Genomic DNA, 18,789 nt, shown 5'->3' with positions numbered 1-18,789 from the left:
GAGGACGCCTTTGAGAACAAGACGCTACAGCTGGACGCGTCGAGCGGCGGCCGTCGGAGCCTTCGGGCTAGAGAGCCTCACAGCGGGCCACGTGGCGACCCAGAGGGACCGGGCGAACCGGGCCGACACGGCCTGGAGGCTGCGGCAAGTCTGGGAGAGCCGCCCGGCGTGAACCAGGGCCGCGGCCCCCAGCAGGTAGTAGCCGCAGGGCAGAGGCCGCCGGGGCGTGGGCCAGGGGCTGGTCCTCTTCCCAAATCCCCAGGCTCTGCGAGGGGGCCTGAGGGATCGGGAGGGCCTCCCTCTCCCTGACTGAACGCCTCTGTGCCTGGGACTAAGCTGTCCTGCGCGGCGCCCCAGCCCCAGCCCGCGCTTTCGGCCTCTTCTGCCTTGGTTCTGGTTCTCTGGTCCGTCAGGGGCGCTGGGTAGCTGTCTCTTTCTCTCGCTATCCCTTTCTATCTCTGTCTGTGTCTCCTCAACTTTTCCCCTTGTCCCCGAGCTCCGCGCGGCCGCCGGGGAGCAGCCTTGTGGAGGTGTGTCCCCCGCCGGGTCCCAGAGCCAGGACACCGCCCTGCGTTCCGATCCAGGCGCGGGCCAAGATGCTAAGGAGCCAGGCTTTGGCCAGAGGCACCTCCCGGAGGGAGTCCGGCTTCCGCAGCGCCAGGGCCTGGACTTGCGATTAGGTTTAGTCCCCGCGGCCTTGGGTGTTCGGGTCACCAGGGAGCTGGCGGTGGTCCGCGGGGCAGGGGCGGGGGCGGGGCCTCGCAGGACTTTGCGGGACCTCTCCACCCTCCTTCCGGGGGTGCAAATCCGCACACACAGCGGCCAGGACCTGTCGCAGCCCTCTCCCACTCCCCACGCAGCATGCGTCCGCGGGTCCGCGTGGGGCCTGGGGCACAGAGACCCGGCCCGTGGCCACCGCGGGGGCCGTGGGCCGCGCAGCCGGTAGGTCCCGAGCACGGCTGGGGCGGGGCTTGAATGCAAAGGAGCAGTGGCGGGCCGGGGGCGGGGCGGGCCCGGGGGCGGGGCTCGGAACGGGAGCCGTGCGCCCTGGCGTGCTCGCACTCGGACGCTCTGCGCCCCCACGTACGCGCCCGGGCTCTGCGCGCCTCCGCCCGGGACCCCCAGCCCCGCTCCGCCTGAGCTAGGCCGCGCGGGCCGAGTGAGGCAACCGCGCCGGCCGGAGGAGCAGGATGTCCTTCCAGGGCAAGAAGAGCATCCCCCGGATCACGGTGAGCCCCGCAGCCAGCCCCCCTTCACCCCACGCCCCCTGCCCACCGCCCCGGGGGGACTGTCCCGGCTCCGCTCCTAGCGCTCTGCCCTCCGGGTCTAGCCCCGGTGCGTGCTTCTGTCCCGCCGCTGGCGCTTCCCGCCGGGTTCCTTCCCGCGCCGCCGGCGGCCGGGTTTTCTGCGAGCGCCTCCCCGGACCCCTTTCCAGAGCCGGACGCACGGGTCCCAGGCCATGCCGCCTTCCCGGGACCTCCTCTGCGCCCGGGGAGGGCGCGGGGCCGGGAGAGGCCTGCTCCGCAAAGCGCAGAGGTGCCTCCCTCCCCGCGGTGGACGGGCGCCGAGGCGGGCGAACTTGGTCTCGGGGCTCTGCCCGGGGGTTGGCGGGCAGACGCGGCCTTTTGTTGGCACCGCCCGCCAGGCCTCGGGGCGCGGATGCTGTTCCCCGCGCGGCGCCGCTGGCTAGCTCCGGACCGCGCGTCCGCCGTGCTGGGAGCTCTTTGTCCGAGACAAAGCGACTCAGCCCGGAGCCCCTGGAGGCCCGGACCCCTCTACTGAACCCGGGCTCGGAGACCCCAGGGGAGGCGAGCGCGCACTGGTCGCGGCTGAGCGGGCACTCTGGCAGCCCCAGACCTCGGAAGGAGAGACACCCTCCCCCCAACAACCACATGCACGGGTGCGGATGGTCAGACGGTCCATCCCGAGCTGCCGGGAAACAAAGCCGCCCCTTCCAGAAGCCAGGCGGAGGGAGGGAGGGAGGGAGGCGCCCCGGCGCCAGCTGGACGGGGGCAGGGGGCGCCGGCGGGGCTAAGACCCGACTCTGGAGCTGACCTCAGCCGGAGGGTGGTGGGGTTGCCGGGTTCACTTCCTGAGAGATGCTCAGGGAAGAAAGACCCCCTCCATTCCCGTTCAGGAGGGGTTCCTGCCTCCAGATTGGCTCAGGGTCCAGATGATGCGGGAAGCCTGCCAAGCGGCAAGCACAGGTTTGGGTGCGGGTGGGACAGACACAAGGCATCTGGTTTAAGGGAACTTGCAGCCTGGTCGGATGAGCACAGCACTGCATCTCAGCTGCACTTCCCTCTTGGTTCCAAACCCAGGACAGTTTCCAAAGTCTGAGCTCAGGTGCCTGAAAGCGGAGGAGTGTAGAAGTGTAGTGACCACAGGTCTCTTCCTAACTGAGGGATAGTGGGGGACATGCAGATCTTCCTAACTGGGGGACAGTGGGGAACACGCAGACCACAAGTCTCTTCTGCCCAAAGCCTTCCCCTTCCTGGGTTTCCTTGAGTTTATCTGAGAATGAGTCGGTCCACTGGCGGCTGCCTTTGGCCTGTGGCAGTTTGTCAGCTGTTGTGTAGACAGACGGTGGGTGGTGGTTTTACTAGTGACTAGAATCCTGAGAACACGGTCCACATGGATATCAAGAAGAGCGGAGGATAATGCAGTAAGGCTCCCACGTAGTGGGCTGTGTGTTGCTTCAGCCGTCTCGTGGGTTCTTGCTAATCGCACTGCACAGCTTGGCTCCCGTAGCATCAGGCTGATGGTGTGTGAAGAGCCCTGGCCTGGCCTCTGGGTGGACACTTGGAAGCCCCAGGCAAGGGGCCAGACCTCCTTGTGAGGTCCACCTGCCTGGACAGGTCAGAGGGAGTGCTGAGGCTCAAACTGAGTGACAGAAAAAGGGCCGCAGAGCTGGGTTCCCGTCCACAGCGTTCTGCACTCTGCGTCTCTGCTCATTTTCCATGTCTCTGCCCGTAATTCTCACCTGAGGTCAGACCATCACCCCTGACAACCGTGTAATGTTCCATGCACGACTCCACTTTCTGCCCCTCTCCGCTCCTTCTCCACCATTTGGTGAGGTTCCTAGAAGTGGTTTATGGCTGCCGAGCCCTAGATCAACCCCCACCTGGTGCCACAGCTCCGTGCTGTGGTGGTGACCCACCAACAGCTGACCTCGCTTGCTGGCACTTCGGTCACCCATCTGGGATACCTCCAGGCAGCACCACGACCTGTGGTCACCCCAATGTCTTCCTGGCCCTTCACCCCCATGGCCTCCCCATCAGCAGCTCCTGCCTGCCCGACTCCCAGCCTCTTGGACCCCATCTCTGCTCGGCCCCAGGGTTCTGGCCTGAGGCCCCCCATCTCACCTGCGCAGGCTCAGACGGCAGCACGCTATGGCCCCGGTTCCATTCTCGAACAGCACATTCTGCTTTTTACACAGAGCCAATGTGATCCACCAGACCGTGCTCAAACCCCTGCTTCAGGCCCCCCCAGTGGGGCCCACTGACACCCCAAGCCCAGCATGTCCCACCTGCATCAGGCTCTTGGCCCCCTCACCCCTCCCCTCAGTAGGTTCTGGCCCGTTTCCTCTCGTGTCCGGTATCAACTCAAGCTTGTTCCTGCCTCAGGGCCTTTGCAGGGGCTGTCCCCTGGCCTGGAACACCGTCCTTGGCCACTTCATGTCCAGCTGGACACTCCAGTAGGCCCTTCTCTGTCCCTGAAGCAGCCCAGCCTCCTCTCCCATCACGCTGTGACATCAGCCTCTTTGTGTTCTTGGTCTGTCACAGTCTGCGATGGCCTTGTGTAATCTCTCATCCTTGTCTGTCTCCCTGCGCTGGGAGGCATTCCCCCCCAGGGTAGGGACCCTGCCTGCTGGGGCACTGCTTTAACCCCCACGTTTGGCACCATGATAGGCCACACCATTCTGGTATGAACCAGAGCCCAGCTGCCATCCAGGAGCTGCCTCTGTGTGGGCCGACGAGGGGGGCCGACCCTCCAGGCCAGGGTGGGATCCTGTGACTTTGTCCCCCTCTGACCTCAGCCTGAGCTCTATGAATTAGGTGATAACTATTTTTTTTTATAGTAAATATTTTTTATTGTTATGTTAATCCCCAACATTACATCATTAGCTTTAGATGTAGTGTTCCATGATTCATTGTTTGTGCATAACACCCAGTGCTCCATGCAGAACGTGCCCTCCTCAATACCCATCACCAGGCTAACCCATCCTCCCACCCCCCTCCCCTCTAGAACCCTCAGTTTGTTTTTCAGAGTCCATCGTCTCTCATGGTTCGTCTCCCCCTCTGATTTCCCCTTCATTCTTCCCCTCCTGCTATCTTCTTTTTTTTTTCTTAACATATATTGCATTATTTGTTTCAGAGGTACAGATCTGAGATTCAACAGTCTTGCACAATTCACAGCTAGGCGATAACTATTTAAATGTAATGCATTTCATTGCTACGCCTTCACCCACATTGGCCCCCGCGGGGCGCTGTGCCTTTGGCGAGGTCACACTGCGGGCCCTGCCTGCCCTGCGGGTGTGGGACCTGCTCCGGGCCTGTGGGAGCCGCCGCCGAGCCGCCCTGCCGCCGGGCACCTCCGCTCTATCCTTGGGGGGTGGAGGACAGCGCGGGCTTCTGTGTCCACCTCTGTGCGTACGCATCGTGCCCGAGGGGTTCGAGCATAATCCCAGGGTAAGAAGTTATAGGGACGATGCTGAGAAACTGGGTTTGGAGAAAACTTACCCATCTTCCATTTGTTTCCAATAGAGCGACCGCCTTTTGATCAAAGGTGGGAAGATCGTCAATGATGACCAGTCCTTCTATGCTGATCTGTATGTGGAAGATGGTTTGATAAAGTGAGTTTCCTTCTCAGATATCTTCACAGAGCACATGTGTACACATTGATCACAGATTATCCACAAGTTTACTTTTGGGTGAATTCCACCTAAATTTCTTTTTTTTTTTTTTTCCCTTTTCCAAAACCCAGCTCAAGCCCAGGCCTTGAGTCACGAGAGATCTCACCAGTTAGTGGCAAGGTCTCGGGAAGCAGGACATTCATTTGTGTTATCATAGCTTTAGGACGATTTGGGGCTCACAGCAGGTGCTCAGTAAATACTTACCGCACCTGTTAGCTTCTCTGCTCGTTGTCTGCACGCGCTCCAGCCACCGGTCAGTAGAACAGCACGTGGAAGGCCAACGGACGTCACAAGGGCAGTCACGCGGGCCCAGGTCCGATCCTCCGTGTGATCTTCTCGAACCCCTGGCGGGGTGTCGTGCTCTCTCACGGTCCCCAGGGGCCTGGTCAGCGAAGTCTTGGCCGTGCTGCCCTTTTCCTCCAGGGGCCCAAGCAGATGCTTCCCTGCCTCACCGTTTGTGTTCTGATCCAGGCTCTTGATAACCAGTGAAATCTGTGTTGCTTTCAGACAAATTGGAGAAAACCTCATTGTCCCTGGGGGCATCAAAACCATCGATGCGCATGGCCTGCTGGTCCTGCCAGGCGGCATTGACGTCCACACGAGGCTGCAGATGCCCGTCTTGGGCATGACCCCTGCAGACGACTTCTGCCAGGGGACCAAGGCTGCCCTAGCGGGAGGGACCACCATGATCCGTGAGTGTCTCCTGGTGTGCGGGGCACTCATCCCACGCCTTGTTCTACTAGCCAAGCTTGTGTGTTGTGGGAAGAGCCTTAAAATGGGGCATTTTTAGGAGTCTGTTTCCCTTTATTACCTTTCAATCTAGGAAATCCTTGCATACTCTTTTGTTTTCCCCGTTCGCATTGTGAGTCATCTTGCCTTGGCCAGCTCTGGAATGCTCCTGGGGTTTCCACGGGAGCAAATGGATGTGTGCCCAGGAATTTATTATTTCCTGGGAAGCTGGCAGCTGGCCAGGGACTAGGTTTTCAAAACCGAAATGCCTTGCGCACGCGGAGGGGGTCGTGTCGTCTAAAACAGATACATTTGCTCCTGAGCCCCGCACCTCTGAAGCTTGGTTTGCACGAAGCCCCTGCCTGTGTGAAGAAGGAGGCTGTGTTTTTAGGAAGAGAATGGCAGAGATGCTCGCCCTCTGTTTAGTGCTGGCCCTGTGCGGGCGGCAGCTCATACGCCGCGGGAGCTCGGCAGGCAAGCCCCACCTAGCAGCTTGCAAGGGGCTTGCCTGTGGTGGACTTGACGGTGGTAAGCGCAGAGCCAGGACGAGACGCAGCCCCTGCTGTGGCGGCCTTGCACGCTGTCAGCTCCGCGGTGTGAGTGCGGGCGTCTCTGCTGTGGTTAAGCCTGGCCTCTCATGCCTAGCTGACCGCTGGCTGCTCCGTGTTCGGGCTGTTTGGCCGCAGGTGACTCAGCTAACTTTTAGAAGTCACGCTCTGCTAACCTGAGCAGGAGGAGGAGGAAGACCCTCCCTAGAAGGCTGTGAGGGTGGGCTGCACTCACGAGGTGCTCTGCTGTGCATGGTGCACGGTGCCTTCTGTCACTGCTGCCACCAGACCCTGGGCTACTTCGCAAGTGGTATTTAGCCATTACTCAACCACCAGGCAAAAAAAAAGCCAACAATGATCCATTTTTTAGTTTGACTAAGGAGACTGGCCATTTTTGGCCACAGCTCATGTTCGTCACTGGTGGCCAAGGCTGGCCAGGACACCTTCGTGGTTGTCACCTGCTCGTGCCCGTGCCGAGGCATCAGACAAGCCGTGGGGTGTCCCTGTGAGGATGGACAGATGCTGCAGGCGCAAGGCTGGCCTCTGTCGAGCCGTGTGTCTTCCTCAGCCTGCCAGGCCCAGGCTGGAGCTGCAGAGGGACCGCAGGTTGGGGTGGCACCCACTCCCACGGGGCCCTGGGCATGAGATCTGAGCAGTGGGAAGCAGGGGGACCTCCATGAGGGGTGCACTGGAGGAAGGCACAGCGTGGGCCAGTAACCCTTGGGTGGGTGTGCCTTCTTGTTGGCCACCCCTCCTCTGAGCTCTTTCCCTGTGCCCAGGAGAGGCCGTGAGCAGTGTTTGGACCTTGGACCTGAGGCTGGGTGGGGGGAGTGACAGCGCAGCAGCCATGCACTCCTGGTCTCCCCAGGGGTGGGGGGGCGCTGTTGGAGGTGCGTGTAGTCTGTGAGGCACAAGCAAGGGAGACCAGCCCTGGAAACCAGCCCCACGCCGCCGCTCCGGGCAGGCTGCCCAGCTTCAGCACCATGGACGGCGCCCTCACCTGCCCCACCCCACCCTGCCCTCCTCGGGCCCTCCAGGTGCGCCTCACTCCGGTAGACACCTGTGTGGGAGGTTAAGACACCTTAACTGCCACCGGTGCTCCTTGGGGTGAATGTGTCCATCAGGGACTAGGGGGGCTCGAATCCGGCCCCTCTTTCTCTGCTCAGAGAAAGGCTGGGGGATGTGGGGCCGATGGGCATGTTCATGGTGGCACCAGCCCCGCGTAAGGGGCCCGCGGCCTCTCCACTGCTCCCCAGGTACACTTTCTGATCTCTCGGGAACATGAAACCCGTCTCCCCTGGAGGCCAGGGTGGTTCCCAGTAACCAGAGTGGGGGCTCGGCTGACCGCAGTGCCCCCCACAGTGGACCATGTGTTCCCTGACACGGGCGTGAGCCTCCTGGTGGCCTACGAGCAGTGGCGGGAGCGCGCGGACAGTGGGGCCTGCTGTGACTACTCCCTGCACGTGGACATCCCCCGTTGGCACGAGAGCATCCGGGAGGAGTTGGAGGCCCTGGTCAAGGACAAAGGTAAGGGCATCTCCCGAGGCTGGCCTGGGGGCCTGGGCTTCCCTAGCCCTGGCTGGGAAGGGGCGCTTCCCTGGGGCCCCTGGCCAGGCTGGACTCTGCATCCGTCTGACCCCGGGGTGGGGGAGGTGTTTGGGAGTTGGGGAGAAGTTGGACATACTGAAGGTCTGTTCTACTTCCAGAGGATCCAGACGAGGAGGTCATCCACCTCTGCATCTGAGGGATGCGTCCTGTAATTGCCCTTAGCTGTCCCAGTCCCCTTGTCTCCTGCCCCGGGTGAAGGACAAAGGCTGCACATCTTCCTAGACCTTGAAGGTCTTTTTAGGAGCAGAATGCTTTCAAACCCACAGTTCACTATGCTGCCTGTGTTGCAACAACCAGTCGATAAACAAGGCTTAAGCTCTTTTAATCAAAAGTCCTAAAGCTGAAACCACATTAGAGTTTCATAGCGGAGTTGATGTGTTAGTTAGGACCAGGCACCCGTGGGAGGAGATGCGGGAGCAGTGGAGGCTCCTGGGCATCCGACCGACAACAGCCGAGCATCCGACCCGTCTTGCCTCTCCACCAGGTGTGAACTCCTTCCTGGTCTTCATGGCGTACAAGGACAGGTGCCAGTGCACAGACGGCCAGGTGAGGGCAGGTGTTGAGAGGAGGGCACAGCAGGTGTTTCAGGCTGCCAGCAGGATGGACGCAGCCCCACACACCTTGTGTGCTCTCTTCCCAGATGTACGAGATCTTCAGCATCATCCGGGACCTGGGTGCCCTGGCGCAAGTGCACGCAGAGAATGGGGACATCGTGGAGGAGGTGCCAGGCGGGCTGCCTGCAGGGTGGGTGGGGGTCAGTGAGGGGCAGGGTGGCTCCTAGACACTCAGATGTGAGCCCTTCATCCCACAAACCCCGAGGGAGGGGAATAGTGAACATATTCTGGTGAGTAGGTTGCCCAGAATCAGAGGGCAAGCAAGCAGGGAATTGGGGGAGCCTGGGGGGCTTTTGGCCATAGCAAATTTTTCATGATCATCACACTTATCAGAAGTTCCCCAGAACCAAAATGTTGCTTTTGGGGGGCTGATACGGGGTTTCCCAGTGCCTTCTGCCCCTGTGGATTGAGGGCCCCCAAGCTGGGCCTGTGTTCCTTCCGACCACTGAGCACAGGTGCTGGTCCCATGCCTGCCTCTTGGGCCCTGGGCTGTGGGGTGGGCGCCCCCAGGTGCAGGTGCTGCGGGGTGCCTGGGAGGTTTGTGGGCTCCTCACAGGGCCACACACAGCAGCACACCTCCCTGGCATTCCAGACCCACAGAGAAGCTTCCTGGCGGGTCGGGCTCAGCCCCATCCCAAGCTCGAAGGTGGTGACACCTGGGGAGGGGCACGTGGGGTTCCCAGGTAACTTGTCCACCCGCCCCGCCATGAGGGCATCGAGTGCTGCACGCGCCTCTCTGGTCCAAGGCCAGGCCCGGCGGCATGGTTAGGAGAATGTGGTGGGTCCAGCTCAGTACACAGGTGGGTGGGGAGAGCGTGCCTGGGAGACACCCCACCAATGCTGGGGAGTCTGGTTATTGGGTCCATGGCGTTCTGCTTCTCCCACGTTCTTCACGGTGAAGCTTGGCATCCACATCTTCGTTTATGCAAGAGGCCACTGAGGTACAGATCTTCAAGGGCAAGCTTGGGGAAGGTGCAGTCTGTCCACCCCAACTGCAGAGCCCCCAGCACACCCCTGGGCGTGTCCTCACTGGTGGAACCCAGTATGGCAGGCAGGGTGCCCTCACCAAGCCCTGTACCTCATCTGTAATTTAGGGATCTGGGGTCACTCTTCTCCAGACCCACCCTCCTCCTCCATTCTGAGTTCTCTGCAGTTGGTGATTCTGGGGGACCTGGTGGCCCAGAGCTCAGTTTAGGGGTGCAGGGCTCACGTGAGAGTCAGGGGGCAGGGCTAATCTCCAGGTCAAGGCTAACATGAGAGATTGGGGATCAGGGCTCACATGAGATGTGGAGGGCAGGGCTCACCTCAGGAGCAGAGCTCACGTGAGAGATTGGGGGTAGGGCTCATCTTGGGGGCGGGGCTCATGTGAGATGTGGGGGGCAGGGCTTATCTCAGGGGCAGGGTCTCTTGGGCATCACACCCAGACTGGGGCTCTGCAGGGCTGAGCACTGCTCTGGCTGCACCTGGGCTGGAGTGTGTTGTCCTGTTGGTTTATTTAGGAGCAGAAGCGGTTGCTGGAGCTCGGCATCACCGGCCCTGAGGGCCACGTGCTCAGCCGCCCCGAGGAGGTAGGAGTTTGCCTGCTGAGAGCCACCCCGGCCCTGACTGCACCCCAGACTGCCTCTGCACAGGGGCAGACCCTGATCCCATGGCGGGGCAGGGCTGTGATGCGCTTGTCCCCCCTGGGAGGGGTGAATCAACGGGCCCTCCCCCCACTGGGCTCATGTCCCCCCATGACCACCGATGGCCCAAGGCCTTTACCAAAGACCAAGAAGGCGGTGAGGACGGGCTCTGGGTACTGCTTGGGTCAACCCAGATCCTGGGCACTGAGCCACGGGCGGGGTCCTCAGTCATGCACGGTGCCCCCTCTGGGCCCAGGATCCAGGGGTGAGGGTCAGGAGGAGGCCCAGGGCCCCGGCCCGGCCTGAGCGACCCCCGTCCCCAGGTGGAGGCCGAGGCTGTGTACCGCGCTGTCACTGTCGCCAAGCAGGCCAACTGCCCCCTGTACGTCACCAAAGTGATGAGCAAGGGTGCGGCCGATGTGGTCGCCCAAGCCAAGCGCAGGGGTGAGTGCCAGGCCCTGGGCCCCGCACGCTTGTGGGGGGCGCTCTCTGGGGGTCAGGGGTCACGTTTCAGGACTGGGCGCTCGGCTGGCTACCCTGGGGCTCGGAGCAGACAGGCCCGAGAAGCAGGGGCTGCCCTGCCTGGCCTGGTGGGGGGTCTCGGTGTGGCCCGTGGGGGAGGCAGTCCCTGTACAGGCGGGGCCCAGTCTCCTGTCTCGTCCGGGTAGCAGCTGCTCACCTGTGGGCCCTGTTTGCCCGGAAGTGACAGAGCTGGGCACATGTGCACGTGTGTCGTGCACGCACACGTGGGCTGTGTCTGTGTGAGTGTGGCGTGTGTGTGGGGGACACGGAGCCCGATTCTATGTGTGATGGAACTTGGCCCCCCGGGAGCCCCACATCACTGTTCGCTGGGTCAGGGTCTGCCCATAGAGCACCCCGCAGCTGGAGGAGGCAGGGGGTACAGAGAAGAACTGGGGTCCACGGGGACAGGCCTCGGACAGGCAGGGGCGGGCAGAGCAGACCGTGTCTCCCCGCAGCCGTTGCCCGGCTGCTTCCCCGGCAGGCGGTGTGGGGGAGCGGGTCCGGAGAGGCCCCCCGCGTGGGAAGCCGTCCAGCGTTGGGAAATTGAGGGACAGCTGGGGGTTATCACCAGCACAACGCCAGGCTCCCCACCCTGCCCGGGTCCTGGGGGGCATGCAGGCCGGCTGGGGCACCTCTTGTGGATCTCACTGCAGGGGTGGTCGTGTTCGGGGAACCCATCACTGCCAGTCTGGGGACCGACGGCTCACACTATTGGAGCAAGAACTGGGCAAAGGCCGCGGCCTTCGTCACATCGCCCCCTGTCAACCCGGACCCCAGCACTGCAGACCACCTCACCTCCCTGTTGTCCAGGTAGGGACCTGCTCCAGGGTGGTCCTGCTGTGGCCCGCGAGCTCCACACCCCCCCCCCCCACTCCCTGTGGCCTCAATCCGCCGGCAGGTCCAACTTCTGCACAGACACTGGCCCAGGACGTCCCAGGCCGAGGCCCCACACTCATCTGCCCCGGCCCTCCTGAGCCCTACCCGGGGGCGGCAGCTCTGCCCAGCTCTCCCGGACACCCTCCAGCACCTGTGGGCTGTGCTGGCCGGGGAGGGGGACAGAGCCGACGGCGGCCTTTGCTGGCTCAGGAAAATCAGGCCACCGTGGGCTCCCCCGACCCCGACTTTTCTCAGTGGGGACCTCCAGGTGACCGGCAGCGCCCACTGCACCTTCACCACTGCCCAGAAGGCCGTCGGCAAAGACAACTTCACACTCATCCCCGAGGGCACGAACGGCATCGAGGAGCGCATGTCTGTGGTCTGGGAGAAATGTGTGGTGAGTAGAGTGGGGGCCGCAGGCCATGCTCCACACAGGTTGTCAGAAAGGGAGGCCACTGACCACTAAGCACTCCCTGTGCAGGGAGTGTGGGCTCCCCGGGGTGTTGCTGCCCCCAGCCCTGCCATCCAGGACTCCCAGGACAAGCGGTTCTGGTCCCCCTGGAGGAGACCCCTGGCACTGTGAGGCAGCCAGGCCCTCCCCCAGATTCATGTCACCCGCAGAAAGCATCTGGGAGAGTGGGGTCCCTTTCTCCTGTGGAATTACATTCTGCGCTGCTAGTCTCCCCAGAATGCCTGAGATTTCCTTAGACTGCCTGCACCCCCAAACTCCAGCCCTGACCCCAGGCCTCTCTCACCGCCCTGCTTCCCTAGGCCACCTGGCCACCTGGTGGGGAGGGGCTGTCCTGTCCTTCAGGGGACACAGACATCGTCAGAACCTCACATTGACTGACACGCAGCGAGCACCGTGTTCGTGCGCAGCCTGAGGGACCTGGGAGCTCGCAGGCGGCACCCTGGGCGCACGATCCTGATGCCGCTCGCTGCCTGGGGGACGGGGGCCCCCGTCCACACACAAGCCTGGAGCCTAGGACCCCCACCCCCCGCCCCAACTTGTCTGTCTTGCTTCCCAGGCCTCAGGGAAGATGGATGAGAACGAGTATGTGGCTGTGACCAGTACAAACGCAGCCAAAATCTTCAACGTGTACCCAAGGAAGGGGCGAGTGGCTGTGGGCTCCGATGCTGACCTGGTTATTTGGAACCCCAGGGCCACAAAAATCATTTCTGCCAAGAGCCACAACCTGGTAAGAGAAGCCTGGTCCCTAGGTCAGGGTCTGGGTCAGTGTCAGGGTCAGGGTCAGGGACCAGGTCAGCGTCAGGGCCCAGGTCAGGGTCCGGGTCCAGGTCCAGGTCAGGGTCCAGGTCAGCGTCAGGGACAAGGTCAGTGTCAGGGCCCAGGTCAGGGTCAGGGTCCGGGTCCGGGTCAGCGTCAGGGCCCGGGTCAGCGTCAGGGCCCAGGTCCAGGTCAGGGTCCAGGTCAGTGTTGGGGACCAGGTCCGGGTCCGGGCCCGGGTCAGGGTCCGGGTCCGGGTCCGGGTCAGGGTCCGGGTCAGTGTCAGGGTCCGGGTGCAGGTCCGGGTCAGGGTCAGGGTCAGGGACCAGGTCAGGGTCCGGGTCAGTGTCAGGGACCAGGTCAGGGTCCGGGTCCGGGTGCAGGTCCGGGTCAGGGTCAGGGACCAGGTCAGGGTCCGGGTCAGGGTCCAGGTCAGGGCCGGGTCAGGGTCAGGGTCAGGGACCAGGTCAGGGTCCGGGTCAGTGTCAGGGTCCGGGTGCAGGTCCGGGTCAGGGTCAGGGTCAGGGACCAGGTCAGGGTCCGGGTCCGGGCCCGGGTCAGGGTCCGGGTCCAGGTCAGAGTCCGGGTCAGTGTCAGGGTCCGGGTCCGGGTCAGGGTCCAGGTCAGTGTCAGGGACCAGGTCCGGGTCCGGGTCCGGGTGCAGGTCCGGGTCAGGGTCAGGGACCAGGTCAGGGTCCGGGTCCGGGTCCAGGTCAGGGTCTGGGTCAGTGTCAGGGTCCGGGTGCAGGTCCGGGTCAGGGTCAGGGTCAGGGACCAGGTCAGAGTCCGGGTCAGTGTCAGGGTCCGGGTGCAGGTCCGGGTCAGGGTCAGGGTCAGGGACCAGGTCAGAGTCCGGGTCAGTGTCAGGGTCCGGGTGCAGGTCCGGGTCAGGGTCAGGGACCAGGTCAGGGTCCGGGTCCGGGTCCAGGTCAGGGTCCAGGTCAGTGTCAGGGACCAGGTCCGGGTCCGGGCCGGGTCCAGGTCAGGGCCGGGTCAGGGCCGGGCCGGGCAGCCCTGAGGATGAGCACCCGCCCCTGCCCCACCTCCCCAGTTCCTTCTGAACTCCGGCCCTGCGGAGGTGACGGTTCTTGTCGGAGGTCCTAAAGCGGGCGCTCCGGCCTCCGAGGACGCTGGTCGGCCCGCAGTGCGCTGCGGGGAACCGGGGCCGCAGCGCTGGGTGCCAGACGCCCCCCTGTCCCCCCAGAACGTGGAGTACAACATCCTTGAAGGCGTCGAGTGCCGAGGAGCCCCCACGGTGGTCGTAAGTCAGGGCAGGGTTGTGCTGGAGGACGGGAACCTGTTCGTCACCCCCGGGGCTGGCCGCTTCATCCCCCGGAAGACGTTCCCCGACTTCGTCTATAAGCGGATAAAGGCGCGCAACCGGGTAAGGCCCGAGCTCGGCGGGGGAGGCGCGGAGCGCTGCGGGTCCGCGAGGCTGCTCCTCCAGGTCGGCCCTGCCCGGCGGGTCGGGGGCAGCGGGGCCCGCGGGGCGGGCGGGCGCTTGGTAGCGGCTGTGTTACAAGCATCAGTGGGCGCCGCCGCCCCGGGAGAGCGATAGGCTGCAGCGGAGGCAGCCCGGGCTCCCCGTGCGCGTCCCCGTGCGCGTCCCCGTGCGCAGCCGTGCCCGTGAACAAACACGCAGGGACACGCAGTTTCCCCAACAGCTTTCGTGAGCTTAGAAGCTGTGAGTACTTTTCCCTCTGCTGGGCTACGCACTGCGTCGTCGGGTGCCCCGGGCGTCTGTCTGCCTAGCCCCCCGCGGCACGTGTTAGTGGCGCACGCACGCGCACGCACAGCACGTGTTGGGGACGCACGCATGCACACGCACACGCACAGCACGCGTTGGTGGCTCACGCACACGCACAGCACGTGTTGGGGACGCACGCATGCACACGCACAGCACGCGTTAGTGGCTCACGCACAGCACGTGTTGGGGACGCACGCATGCACACGCACACGCACAGCACGCGTTGGTGGCTCACGCACGCGCACGCACAGCACGTATGGTGGCTCGTGCACGCGCACATACACACGCACGGTACACGCAGGTCTGCTTTACGCAGTCTTGTAGAAGGATGGCGTCTGAACCCGGAGCAAGGCGGGCCGGGTCGGGGTCTAACTCGCAAACACGCGGGGTCTCAGGTGGTGAGGGCCGCGCAGCTGCTCCCCCAGGAGGGACGTTGAGAAGGCGGCCCCGCCGGCCGAGGTGCAGCGTCCAGGCCAGAAGGCCCGGCATCCCCAGCCCTCCCGCTCGCTGGGGTGGGGGGTCCGGGGCACCACGTACCACCGACGCACGGAGAGGTGGAGGGCTCCCAGGCCCTCCCCCAGGGTGATCGGGGGAGTGTGGCCTCAGACCCGAATCCTTGGGACTCGAAGCCCCACACTTGCCGCTCGGTGGTGCGAGCCGCCACCCCGTGGTGACCCCCCCAGGGCTGGCCACCGTCATGCGTCTAGACACGAATCCCAAGGGAGGCGCCCATAGGAAACACAAGCACACGGCAGTTTTGCTTCGGTTCGTGGCCCGTTCGTCTATCGTGGTGGCTGCTGGGAAAGGTCTCTGGCCTTGGGGCCATTTTCAGGGAGACCCGGGGCCTCCTCCGGGCTGGAGTGGGGGCTCTTCTGGGGCCACAGAACCGTGGGTCCTGAGGAGGCAGGGGCTGTCGGGGCTGGTTTTCCGTTCCCAGAAGAGGCCACCTGCTCAGGGCTGCCCGTCTGAGTGGTGTCCTCCAGCCCAGGGCACTGCCACTCAGCCTCGGGGGCAGGAGGAGCTGTGTGCACGTGTGTGGGCACGGAGACGTGTGCGTGCAAGTGTGCAGGTGGACGCGGGGAGCCTTGGGCTCTGGAGCCCGAGCGAGGGGGGCCCGTGGAGCGGAGCACGCTCAGCCCCCCTCACGCCCAGGCCCCTCGGCCCTGCAGCTGGCGGAGATCCACGGCGTGCCCCGAGGCCTCTACGATGGGCCCGTCCATGAGGTGATGGTGCCTGCCAAGCCGGGGGGCAGTGCCCAGGCCCGTGCGTCCTGCCCAGGGAAGATCTCAGTCCCACCCGTGCGCAACCTGCACCGGTCGGGGTTCAGCCTGTCTGGTGAGTGGAGCGGGGCGGGGGGCACTTTGCTGGGGCATCCTCAGGGGCAGGAGGGCCCCTGGGGTCACAGGTACCAGGGCTCAGCCTGTCGGGGGGCGAGCTCAGCAAGGCTGCAGACTCCATCCACAGCCACCCGCAGACTGGGCAGGGTGGGGACTGGGGGCAGAACATGCTTCCGCCTGCCCTCCCGGGGCCCAGGCCCGGGGTGTGGACCCGTGGGGAAATCCCGTCCTGCCCCGGCGTCCGCCCCAGAGTGGCCGCAGTGACCCCCACCTTGCACCAGCCATGCTGAGGAGAGGGCTGTCACTCTGAGCCTAGAGGTGAGCGTGGGATGCCTCTGTGGGAACCCAAGTGCTACGTGGGGTCCAGCCTCTCCAGTCTCAGAGTTGCATGTGAGGCACATAAGGAAGGAGTCGATGAGCCCATGGGGACATATGGGGATGCTTTGGAGGGCTCAGGTGGCCCGGTGTGCCGGCCGCTGCTTGGGCCTGTGGTCGGGGTCCTGGCACGCTGTGTGGCGGATTCCTGCAGAGGCCCTGGGCCCCAGGTCCTCCCTGCAAACCAGAGCCAGACCCTCCCTCTTCCTGCCCCCGATGTCCCGGCCTGACCGCCCTCTTGGGTGACAGTTCTTGCTCGCCTCCTGGACACACAGGGCCTGGCCAGTTCCTTCTGGAAAGCCAGGGACGTCTTAAAAGCCAGGGGCAGCCTTCTCCGGCCACGGGGCTGAACCCACGGGCCGGATGAGCAGGCCTGGCCCCCGGCCGCACTTCCTGGGCACCCCGGCCTCAAAGTGGGAGCATCGGCCGGGTCACCTCCTCCCTGTGCCAGGCTGTCCGCAGTGTGGGTGCTTGGGGACGCGGCGGCCACCACCGTGGTCACAGCTGCAGCCAGTGCGGCCGCGCCCCCACCCTCACACCCGCCTTTTCTGCAGGGTCTCAGGCTGACGACCACATTGCCCGACGCACGGCTCAGAAGATCATGGCCCCCCCCGGCGGACGTTCCAACATCACCTCGCTGTCCTAGGCGTCCCCTTGGGGCCCAGCGAGTTGGTGCTGTCCCACAGGGCAGCGGCTGGTGGGGGCCGCTCACCTCACTTAGCTCTCCCTTTGTTGAATTTACCTGAAAGGTGCTTGGCCTCACCTTCCCCCCCGAAACTCCCCTTTTGGGGTCCCAGGTCTTGTAGGAGGAGCCCGTGCAAGGAGAGGGGGGTTTCACTGCCAGGTTGAGGAGGCTGGAGGTGGTGGCCCTGAAGGACGGCCAGGTGCTGCACGAAGGCAGGGCTGCCACCTGGCCAGGCCCACCACAACCCCCGGGCCCTCACAGATGCACGGACAGCGGGCCAGGTCGCAGGTTCGGGGCGCTTGCTCCCTTCTCCCTGTTGTGGATCACTGCCCTGCAAAGCCCCGGGCCTCCCGCCGGCTCCTCTCCCTGTCTGCTTGGCGTGGGGGGAGCGCCCACGAGGCTTCAGGGACCCATCGGGAACTTAGCGAAGGGCGGCCTTGTTTGTACACGTTGCCGAGGACCAAACTTGGCCCGCGTAGTTGCCTGTCTCCAGGGGAGTCTTAGGATCCTTTAGCTGAGATGCTGTCCTTTTACTACTAAGTGTGCGTTGCAGTAGTTGGTTAGAGCAGTGGTGTTGTGCGCTGGGGACAACTGTAGCCGGCAAGCTGCATGCCCCCCCGCAGCCCCGACGGCGGCCTGCGCCCCAGGCCCCCGGGAATCGGGTCAATTAAAGGCGTGAGAAGCTGCTGGTGTGTGGCCCTGACTTCATTTTCCCACCAGCGGCTTATGTGCGGGGCCCTCGGGGACATTCCTGCTGGCTGCACGGCTCACCACCCCCGGGGACAGCTCTGCTCCACCTCTGGGCAGGGAAGGGGCAGGGCTGGTGCTTCATCTCAAGGAAGGGGGCCTGGGAACCGTGCCCGAATCCAGGCCTGCTGGCCAGACGCAGCCAGACAGAGGGATGCTGGCGTGACCCACGGCCAGGCGCTCCGAGGGAGAGGGTTGGGCTGGAGGACCCGCACCCACATTCTGACCAGATGGGCCAGGAGGGTGTGGCCCTGGCCTGAGGCCTGTGCCCCCCAGGGTTCTGACCCAGGAGAAGGAGCTGCTGGGCTGGGCTGGCCTCTCCTGCTTCATAGAAATGGCCCCAGTTCTGCTCCCAGGTGTGGGATGTTCCCAGAGGGTGTCTTCGTCCTGGGAGCAGGGTGTGCATGGTCACTGGGAAGAAGAGCTGGACGGCTCAGGGAAGGTCCCCCACACCTCGCACTGCCAGGCACTCCGGCACCTGTGCCGATGTCCGTTCCCAGTGGTGACCAGCTGTGTCCTCTGGGGGGACACGGACAGCTCCACCCTTGAATCCGGGCTTCTGGTGAAGCTGCCATGGTCCAGGGCAGCCCCTGAAGGTCCAACCTGGTGGTCCCCGTGTTCCTGCTGGCCCAGATCTGTTGGGTCAGTGTGACCTCACAGCCAGGTTTCTGGGGCTCTGCTGGGGCCCGTTTCCGGGTCCTGGTGAGACATGATCACGGAGCCAGGCCACACCCACATCCTTGCTGCCAACGCAGGAAACAGGCTTGAACTCAAGACCTGAGCTGACATCGAGTCGGACGCTTAACCAGCTGAGCCACCTGGGCGCCCAAGATTTACATATTTTTGCAAAACCGTAAACCTCTTTCCCTGTTCCAATCTCCAACATCACCAGATCTATCTCCATCTAGAACCTCCTCTGGGGGTTGGTACCACCCCCGCAGGGCATCCTGCAGCCGCCCACCCTGGACCCTGGTTTCCCGCTGGTGACCGGAGCCCTGAGTCCCCACATGAGCACCTGGGGGTGCGTTTCTCACTGCCCGGCCCTCAGCAAGTGGGGCAGCGAGCCTGCCGCCTCCGCCCGGGCCAGCCAGCTCCTCACAGGACCTGCGGTGCTGCTTCTGGTTCTGCGGCAGGCCCGGCCTCCGCCCCGCTCCCCCAGGGCGCCCCCACCGCAGCCGTGGGACTGTGGGAGCCGCCCGGCCCGCGGACAGGCCTCTGCAGCGCGCAGCTGCGGGC

At 64.1% G+C, this 18,789-nt stretch overlaps 1 protein-coding gene across 1 annotated transcript; it reads left to right on the top strand.

The window, feature by feature from the left end:
* Window positions 1-1,056: 1,056 nt before the first annotated feature.
* On the top strand, window positions 1,057-17,491 carry DPYSL4 (dihydropyrimidinase like 4). The gene is made up of 14 exons (XM_036070116.2): window positions 1,057-1,229; window positions 4,767-4,855; window positions 5,423-5,607; window positions 7,555-7,719; window positions 8,285-8,346; window positions 8,441-8,521; window positions 9,914-9,982; window positions 10,360-10,480; window positions 11,212-11,368; window positions 11,690-11,831; window positions 12,463-12,633; window positions 13,867-14,046; window positions 15,579-15,744; window positions 16,676-17,491. The coding sequence occupies exons 1-14, from the start codon at window positions 1,191-1,193 to the stop codon at window positions 16,765-16,767; spliced, it is 1,719 nt and encodes a 572-aa protein (XP_035926009.1). The 5' UTR covers window positions 1,057-1,190; the 3' UTR covers window positions 16,768-17,491.
* Window positions 17,492-18,789: the final 1,298 nt, after the last annotated feature.

Source organism: Halichoerus grypus, chromosome 7 (assembly GCF_964656455.1).
Source record: "Halichoerus grypus chromosome 7, mHalGry1.hap1.1, whole genome shotgun sequence".
Lineage (NCBI taxonomy): Eukaryota > Metazoa > Chordata > Mammalia > Carnivora > Phocidae > Halichoerus > Halichoerus grypus.
This window is presented reverse-complemented; position numbering and strand designations above follow the sequence as displayed.

Excerpts from the sequence above, each read along its gene's own strand:
- DPYSL4 (XM_036070116.2), top strand. The coding sequence starts at position 1,191 with ATGTCCTTCCAGGGCAAGAAGAGCATCCCCCGGATCACG. Across the intron at positions 4,856-5,422 it reads GTGGAAGATGGTTTGATAAA|ACAAATTGGAGAAAACCTCA; the intron begins GTGAGTTTCCTT and ends TGTTGCTTTCAG. Across the intron at positions 5,608-7,554 it reads GGGAGGGACCACCATGATCC|TGGACCATGTGTTCCCTGAC; the intron begins GTGAGTGTCTCC and ends TGCCCCCCACAG.